This window comes from Bidens hawaiensis, unplaced genomic scaffold (genome assembly GCF_021521415.1).
Source record: "Bidens hawaiensis isolate Kalapana, Puna unplaced genomic scaffold, B.hawaiensis_p1.1 tig00012615_1, whole genome shotgun sequence".
Classification (NCBI taxonomy): Eukaryota; Viridiplantae; Streptophyta; class Magnoliopsida; order Asterales; family Asteraceae; genus Bidens; species Bidens hawaiensis.
In genome coordinates, this window is record NW_027492038.1 from 634,427 (window position 1) to 644,265 (window position 9,839).

The 9,839-nt window shown below is 33.5% G+C and overlaps 1 protein-coding gene across 1 annotated transcript; it reads right to left on the bottom strand.

Annotated features, from left to right (window-relative positions):
* Window positions 1-2,302: 2,302 nt before the first annotated feature.
* On the bottom strand, window positions 2,303-8,215 carry LOC143541605 (preprotein translocase subunit SCY2, chloroplastic-like). Its single transcript, XM_077034385.1, has 13 exons — window positions 8,120-8,215; window positions 6,207-6,635; window positions 6,043-6,131; window positions 5,760-5,839; window positions 5,566-5,661; window positions 5,393-5,484; window positions 4,982-5,065; window positions 4,684-4,831; window positions 4,459-4,575; window positions 3,393-3,522; window positions 3,190-3,313; window positions 3,002-3,108; window positions 2,303-2,392 (listed from the first exon to the last, which is right to left on the bottom strand). The coding sequence occupies exons 1-13, from the start codon at window positions 8,205-8,207 to the stop codon at window positions 2,303-2,305; spliced, it is 1,674 nt and encodes a 557-aa protein (XP_076890500.1). The 5' UTR covers window positions 8,208-8,215.
* Between the last annotated feature and the right edge of the window lie 1,624 nt (window positions 8,216-9,839).

Genomic DNA, 9,839 nt, shown 5'->3' on the forward strand with positions numbered 1-9,839 from the left:
TACTTATTCAAGTTAGTGTATTAAACTTTAGTTAGCTTAATATTGTGATATCTATCTGCAAGACAAACATTTTTAGTTTAAATTTTAAACCGTAAGCGTATGTTTGGTATTGGCTAATAGAATAGATGGGGGAATGAAATGAACATATCGATAGAATGGACATAGATGGGGGGATGAAATGGATTATTACCATCATTGGCATGTTTGATTACCATGTAGGAATTGAATGATTCATCACTTTATTATTATTATTATAAGTAATAATAATAAAAATAACTAGTTAATAATAATATGAATATTCATAATAACTAATTTTTAGGACCCTCGTGCTGAACGGGATCATTAAACCGAATAAAAATAATCATAACATTGAATCACGTATGCGTGTTGTGAAATGTTAACTCGTCAAATTTAAAATAATAATATTGATAATGTAATAATAGTTCTAACATAATAATAGTTATATTATAATGCAAAACAATAATGATAATTATATAATAATTTAATAATTATAATTATAAAATAATAAAAATCATAATATAATTATATTTATAATATAATAATAAAAGTATAATAATTATAACAGTAGTAATAATAATTGTTGACTCGACTTTTTCATTGCTTAAAAGAATGAAAAACAAAAAACACCCATAACCAAAATAATGAAAATCCTAAAAATGGTAGGAGTTTCATTCCTTAAGAAATAATCCATTTCATTCATTCATTCATGGTAACCAAACATGTTTTTCATTAATTTGAAATGATCCATTACATTCTGTCTTCTATTCCTTCATACTAAACGCTACTTAAGTTTGTATGAACGCATTCCTATGAATGATTGTAGCACCAACAGTGGCAACGCTAGTAAATTAGGTGTTACATATCTAGCACCCACAACTAATTAACATGCTGTGTGCTTTACAAAAATCTATCCATCATTTAAACAATACCATAGTTAACATGTATGTTTGATAATTATTGAACGTTAATCATAAACAACTTAAGTTGTGTAGAATGTAGATTATGTTAAGTTTAAAACATGTGGGTCAAAAAGTAAATACGTTTATTGAATGTTAATCCTTCCACCCACCCAAAGTTTTTAAAACATGAGAATTCATACAAAATGACTACCTACTACAAAAATTTTGTAAAGCCATTTAGGCTGTATGCTATGGTGAGGGGCATCGAAGCCCCTCCACAGTGCCATGTGGGCACCGGGGGCTTCGAAGCTCTTCTCCATAACGCCCTACTATGGTTAAAGCCCCCTTGGGCGCCCCATTATATATATAAATATATATGTATGTGTGTGGATGAGAGAGAGAGAGAGAAGGCGCCGGTAGTCTGATAGCCGCCGCCCCCCCCCCACGCCCGACTCCACAGCGCACCCCGGTGGTGTTCCTCCTACTTCCGCCCCCCCCCCCCCCCCCCAAGGCGCCCATTTGCTACATATGGGATTTTTTTTACTAGGTATGGTAATTGTATTTCTTTTACTATGGGTATTCATAAACCGTCGAAACCAATATAACCGCTCAAAGGGGAAAAAGTTGACCAATTTGAGATACAGACAATCTGGTTCATGGTTCGGTTATAACGGTTTGAAGATTTAAAGTTCAATTTACGGTTTGAAACTTGTAACCGCCAGTTCACCTTTTATTTTTGTGAGTTGCTATAGACTGGCAAGTTAAATGTGCAAAATCAAGTCAACCTTAAACAAGTAGAATCTTAATCGGGTCTAAATTTGAGTTCATCAAGTACTAAGTTCATAACTTAATCATAAGACTAACTACACAAGCATATTACAAGCTTAAACAAGTAGTCTTAGTTCAGGTCTAAATATGAGTTCCTTATCAAGTTTGACTAAGCTTGTGAGACTAATGGAGCACGCTACGCGTACATGTACAACAAACTTTGTTTACTATTTATTGCATATATAAATAAAACATATCCCATGTATAACAAACTTTGTTTACTATTTATATGCATATATAAATAAAACATATCCCAAAGCTACAAATATTACTCACAAATCAATCTCGAGCCGCTTTAGACAGAACGTGAAGAAATCTGGCTTAAGCACGAGTTTGAAAAAGCTCGGACTCGGCTAGTCCACAATCCACATCCTATGGTTAAGAACATAGGAGCATCAAAAGGTGTGTGCTAGTCTGTCTTAAAAGTCAGATAATAAACAGCCGTTAACGCATTTGTACACAGGTCAGAATCAATTGTTACCTAAACATCATAGTTATTCCTTTCATAAAAGGCCCGCTTAAATAATTTAGCTTCTCGGTTTCTGATTTCTATTTTATACGCCGTATCTTTTTAAAGCTTTGCTTAAACTTGGCATTACATTGTATGCTTGATAAGATCTTCTTAGTTCGATGATCGAACCCACCTGGTAAATCCAAAAAAAAAAAGTAAGTTAAAAGAGATATGCGTTGAACAGGTCGGAATACCCTAAAGTGTGTATTCTATTTTAAAAGAAAATGCTATAATTGATATATAACAAATTTAATATATTTGACACTTTTGACAATTTACAAGAACATTAACGTGCTTTGACCCGTTACCCAACCCAAATCGACTCCATTTTGACCCTACTTTATGTAAGGGCATTTAAGACATTTGATTTTGAAAGATGATCACACTTTCCTAAAACTATAGCCTCAATTAAAAGATGAAATATTCATGGCATTAAGGTTTGATTTATAGGTCTTAACCTACAAATTTATTAAAATGCTGATGCAATAATAATTTTTAAAAAATTGGCAATTCAATATATACCCTTGAAAACTCGCAATTCAACATACAATTTTAAATTTACTCATTTCATTAAATAAATATAAAATATGTCTATTGTACACTTCTCTTTCCATATATAAATGTCATAAATTTGAAAATAGATATATTTGATATTAAGATTTTTGTTAGGCAAATATAATATTATACCCGGTTTTCATGGGATATATGAAATTATCACCAAAAAATAAACTGATGCACTTACAATGATAAGAACTGATGTAAATCCAATTGAAAACCCATCATTTCGTTTGCGCAAATAATGATCAAGAATCGTTGACGATGTGGCCAATACACTCAACAGCAAACCACCTGAAAGAAATTCATAAACCAATGATCAATTACATTATACAACAAATAATTTGAAGTGAATTATTTTGGATAAAAAGATACCCCAGAAACGTGTTGAAGCTTGAACTTTTGACAAATATTCAACAGTGGCGTTTCCAGGCTTTACATTTGGTATCCTTGCACCCATTTTATTTAAATATTCTGCAATTTCCTTAGGCATGTTGGCCTGAAATACAAATAATCACATATATAGCATTTATCTGAGCACTTTGAAAACAACAAAGAAAGATAAGTAATTTACTTACAATATCAAATATGTTGAAAACGAAAACGAAGAACGCATAGATTGTATAGTAGACCCATGGTGCTGCTCCAAGAGATGATTCAGGATTTAGAATCTCTCTCACATTTACCCAAAATCTTGAAGTGAAAAAACTGCAAAGTATAACGTAACAGGCGTGAGTCCAACTAGAATACTGTTCTAATTTAAAAAAACTATGGCCACCAAAATGTGGAAAGATACAATCACAATCAAGATATCACAATACTCTGATGATTTTGGGTATAGATAGCAAAATGGGTTTGGGTCAAAACAAGTTGGATCGGGTCGTGTAGACACACCAACAATCACTTTGCCTTCCTTTTCCTTTCAAATTTTGTAAATAAATATTATATTAAAAATAACTACATATGAGTACAATATACATCATCATCATCATCATCATCGTACTCAGTATATCCCACCAATAGCAATGCTATGGTAGGGTCTGAGGAGGGTAAGATGTAGACAGCCTTACCTCTATCCCATAGGGATAGAGAGGCTGCTTCCGGTGAGACCCCCGGCTCGATAGTAGTTTTGAATCAAGCCTTGGACATAAGACACATAACACTCAATCATCGGGACACCGGCTGATTGGTGCATGTGCCCTTGTCTTTCGGCTATCAACGCCACCACATGATGCCTGATTAACCTTCCGCCACTTTTAACGTTATTTTCACGTGATTAGTAAAATAACGTCAAAATTAGTGCAATTTTACTTTTGCCCACCCAAGGGTTCACACATATATACATTATATGTGCGCACCGCAAGCAGGGCGTAATGAGTACAATATACATGTATCCCGATATCTTTGATAAATATTTATGAGGTTGTACTCACTCAAATACACTTTGATTGACTGTTAAACTGGTTGTTTCGTTTCCTTTTTAGCTGTGACTTTTATATTTACCCATTCGACCAATCAACAAAAATATATAATAATAATAATAACAATAATAACCACAGCTGAAATGGTCTTGTGAAGAAATGCCAGCATCATAACATATGAAACAAAATAAACAAAAGATATTAATTAATTGTTTAATCAAACCTTGCCACAATAGCAGGAAAACCCAATAAATAGCTGGTAGTGAGAACAGGTTGCATTCCAGAAGGATTAATATTAAATGGAATATATTGCTCCACTTCTGTAACTGGCGAGTCTTTTCTGTTCACACATAAAATTATGTTAGTGACATTCTACAGATTAAAAAAGTTATGTATTATAAGTAACGAATCAAACAAAAAACTTGTCATAATGAAGTCATTGATTCACCTTGTAGAAGATGCAAGTTTGAAGCCATAGTATTGTAGCTTGATTTTTCTGCAACCTTGTGTTACAATAACTGCCCACATAGTAACAATAACAAAGACACCAGATACTGCAAACAAATAAGGCCACAATCCAACACTACTTCCACCACCTACATAGAACAATAATAAAATAATTCATTAGATTTGCTTTTATAGCTCTTTATTAAAAGCACATTTGCATTATACTTATGGCCAGATAATGCATTATACAAAATGCTTAAGAGAGAACATTTTAAAAGTACTAATAATATATAGTTTACCTGAGAGTTGAGATAACATTTTGTGTAATGTCTCGACATAGCCGGTTAAAATATTCACACATATGAGCAATGATGATCCATGACCTGCATCATCCATGACAGTCAGCGAGCTGAAACGAGTTGAAAAGTGGTAGGGCCCACTACAAAGATCATATAGAGGCTCAATATTCACAACCACAATGGCATTTGGGACCGGATGCTACGGCCGACCCATGTGCGATATTCTTAAAAGATTGATTAGTTTCATGTACATCGTTTCAAAAGTCTAAAAGTTCACACACACACACATGTATATTATCTTTTCAAATTTTATAATGTCCTATATAAGTTTGATGATATTTTTAGCGTGTGCTGCATATTTACCATACAAATAAATCAGCTGATGTTTAGGACAATGATTAAAGAAATTACCAAAACCAGAGTCTGTTATTTTATCACAAATCCATGTCGTAGTCATTGCACCAGAAACCAATAACATTGTTGTCAACATGACGTGTTTCACCCTGCAATCAAAAAAATTGGATCAAATATAAGCATCCCTTTCTTTGAATAATTAAGTATTAACTATAGAAACTAGAAGTTACCTATGACTGGCACTCGCTGCATAAATCGAATACGAAAGTGAAAAATAAGAAATAATCAGTGCCTCTACTATTGCAAAGCCAAACGATAGCCACCATCTGAAATAAAATAAAGAATGCAATGGATTAAACATACGCAAATATTATACAATATCATAATATTCATCTCTCTTTTTATCAAGGACGACTGAACATACATATAACTCTTTATCTTCTCATTCGCATCCAAGCCTTCTTTTCGCAGCTTGACCAATGAAGGAACAACATAACAAAGTACCTGATCTCATAACCAATTTAATTAGCTTATATTTGAAATTAACTTTGATGTCAACAACAAAGAGCCAAATCAACCATAAAAACAAATAAAAATCTACTCTATCAATTCATGCAGCTCTATGATGATCAGAAGCATTATAAATAACTAAAAAAATAAATTCCTCAACTAAAGTTGGCATATATCAATGAGGTTAAAAGTTATACCTGCATAACAATCGATGCTGCAATTTGGGGACTAATTCCGAGTTGGAAGAGAGAAAGCTTAAGTTCTGGTGCCAGCTCACCAAGCTCCTCTGTATAAAAGTATTCGGTTAATAACTTGATTTAAGCACAAAAAACAAACCCATCAAAAGGAGAAGAAAACATACCAACTGAGCCTGAAACAAAGCTAAGGTAGTTTTCTGGCACTAATCTTCTATCAAACCCGGGAAGTGGAATAAAATATCCAACACGACTGATCACAAGTAATGCAGCAGTAACAAATAACCTCCTTCTTATCTCACTTTTGAAAAAAGATTCAGCAGCATTGTTGATAAAAGAGCTTAAGCGTGCAATTATAAGGAATCTGTTTTCGAATTTGGGTTTAGGTTGCAAAGTCTCATCAGTATATGAATTAGCTTCAAACTCATTTTCAGAAGTTTGAAAAATAAGTTTGTTACTTAGAGACCCTGAAGCTGCAGCCTGAATTCTCATATGGTTTCTTTTGGGATGACTGTATATAAACTTATTAATCTTGAGGGAACATCTTTTTGTAACACGCGGTGTGCACCATAAGTGAAGACTATTAGCATTTCCAACTGTCATCACAATAATAACAAATTACACTCATATAGTTATACTTAATTGCAGCCATATTAACACATATTCAAAACATATGCGTAAAATCAATAGTAACTTACTTACTGAGGTTTAGAATATATAGCTAAACTTAATTGCCGCCATATTAACACATATGAAGATTAATTACATTTTTTGTATTGAAGTCGTTACTTTTCTCATACAAGACATGAACATACAGATGAACAGTTCCCTAACAGTATCTTACAAGAAAACGTGCATGTGTCTGCACGACCTTGTAGAATAATCGGATTAGATCGAACAATACATACTTAACTCATGCTGCTAGTTACTGTTAAGTTATTAAACTAACAAATAGCAACACCTTAATGGTCTTTCCTCACCAAAAATAACTACATGATGCCAAGAACAATGTTATAAAAAAAATACACCATCATCTTTAGTTATACCTACTTTTAGGGCTATAAACGAACCAAACCTTCGACAACCTATTCGTGAACGGTTCGGCAGGAAGTTCATTAATGTTCATCCTTTTACTAAATCAACGAACACGAACAAGGGATTTCGTTCGATTAACTAAAAGAATGAACACGAACAGAGGCCATGGTCGTTCAATTGTGTTCGTTAACGTTCGATATTGTGGTCATTTACGCCCGTTAATGTTTGTTTATGTTCGTACATTAGAGGTTTTTGATTCTTTTTAATGACTTTTATGTGACTAATTTATATGTAAGATTAACATATGAATATGAATGTTATAGAAAACACCAACACGAACTTGGTAGCCGAACCGAACAGTTAGCACTGACCACTGTCGGTTAGCCAGATCAAATAAAACATTGTTTTGTTCATTTATGTTAGTTCGTTTGAGTCCGTGAACGTTCGATATTGTGTTCGTTTACATCTGTTTACGTCCATTTATGTTCGTTAATGTTTCTTCATTAATTTATATGTAAAACTAACATATGAATACAAATGTTAACAAACTTGGTAGCCGAACTGAACAGAACACCGACCATTTTCGGTTAACCAAATCAAACGAACAACGAATTTCGTTCGATTAACTAAGAGAATGAACACGAACAGAAGCATGTTCATTCAACTGCATTCGTGAACTTTCAATTCTTTGTTTGTTTACATCCGTTTATGTTCGTTAATATTTGTTTGTTTATGTTTGTACATTAAAAGGTTTCTAATACTTTATAACGACTTCTACGTGATTAATAAATACGTAAAATTATGTTGCCGAACCGAACCGTTAACACTGACGATTTTCAGTTAGCCAAATCAAACTAACAAATAATTCCGTTCGGTTAGCTGTTCGTAAACCGATACAAAGCCTCATTCGATTCGGTCCAGTTCATAACACACGATACTACACTATCACTCCAATTGACCTAACAACTAACAACTAATAACACCAGTCCAATAAATTAACTAACAATTTCACCAAAATTCAATTAACAACACGAATTAAAACTACCTGAAACGCGTAAACGACGTCGTAACCGAATGTATTCTGCCGATGACGAATCAATATTGCTAAACCACGGGTTAATAATACTCTGCATTTGCAGATTCATTTTGATAATAAAAATAATAAACCGTAGGGGTGCTTATAAGCAATTGCGAAATAACTGTGAGTTTGTTGAGCTTCCGTTAACGGCGTAGTAAACCGGCAGGATGTTATTATTATGTTAAAGATAACGCCGGTAACACGGAAGAAGACGGTGGTGGTAACCAGGGATTTTGCTTCATAATATTTTGGGGTTTTAACTTTCAATAATTTAACATATTCAATAAAGAAAATACATTTTTCATCCCTCAAGTTTGTTTACAATCATGTTCGCGACTTTGCGGGAGAGTTAACCTGACATGAATCCGAACTTGAAAAGCTGAAAATCAAACAAGTCGTAGATTGGCCTGAATACGACCCGTTTGATCGAAAGTTTTATACCTTTTATTTCTTTTCACATAATAATACTCTAAATTTACATTAACCCTGTTAACTCTGGTCGTTAAACTCATCAGCGTGCCCCTTACGTGAGGGGCAATTTTGTCCTTAATTGGTTGTGTAATCGTTTGGCTCGTTTATCTACCAAAAGTGTCATGATCGAAGCCAGCATATATGAATCGTAATCCTCGTTTGCTCGTGTAGGGTTTGTGGAAAAAGAAGGAAAGAACGACGAAGATGTAATTGAGATTTGTGAATCAAGTTTTGGGGTTTATTTGGGGAGAAAAAGGGAAAAAATTGTCACTCACGTTAGGGGCACGCTGATGGGTTTAACAACAAGAGTTAACAGGGTTAGTTGAGTTGGGTTTAATTGCCATTGAAAACAAAACTATTAGATGAAAACTGTAAATTTGAAATTATCGGACTAAAACCGCAGTTTTGATCGAACCACAAATACTAAAACTACAGTTCTCTCTTAATTTATATAGAAAAATTGCATTTTAGTTTTAAATCTTATTTTAATTTCCTTTTTAGTCTTAAATTTTGATATAAGATACTCGACCAATATAATTTATTACATAACGCACATTTTAAATATTCAAAATAAAAAATAATTGGGTTTAACGGGTCAACCCGTAAACCTGCCGGGTTAAGCCAAATCTGACCCGTCTAGCTAAATGGTTTTGCGAGTTTGACCTGAAACCGACTTCAACCCATCTATATACACCAATTCCGCGAATTCGTGTTATCTTTGTGTCGTGTTTTCATGTCAGAAGTTCACGTCCTTGATAATAATCATGTTTGATATTTTATCTATACTATTTAATAAATAAGAGTTTTAATACTATTTTATCTATATTTTATCTATACTATTTAATAAAAAAGAGTTTTCTTTTGCCACATGTCTGTTCTTCCTCTCAAAATCTCGCCTCCCACATTACTTCTTTCACAATTTTGGGTCGGATCCCTTAACCCAGGCCGATTATTATTTGGAAACCCTAATCAATTGTGTCCTTCCATTTCTATTACAGATCTCTATCTCAAAGCTTATTCCCAAGCTCCAAAATCACCATCGGAATACATACTCCTCGCCGTCGGTGACTATTCAATCGGAATCTTTTAAATCGGCCGGTATGTGCTAACGCCGTTCTTCGATTACTATCATATTTCTTTTCTGAATTGTTTAATTTCATGAATTATATAAATCTAAACGATTGTGACCATTATGGGTTTAGCTAATTTTTATTCC

Bases quoted from the DNA above. Each gene is read 5' to 3' on its own strand.
- LOC143541605 (XM_077034385.1), bottom strand. From the start codon at position 8,207: ATGCAGAGTATTATTAACCCGTGGTTTAGCAATATTGATTCGTCATCG. The intron at 5,485-5,565 runs GTAACTTCTAGT...TTTTGATTGCAG, and splicing joins GCAGCGAGTGCCAGTCATAG to GGTGAAACACGTCATGTTGA. The intron at 2,393-3,001 runs GTAAGTGCATCA...TGGATTTACCAG, and splicing joins TTACATCAGTTCTTATCATT to GTGGGTTCGATCATCGAACT.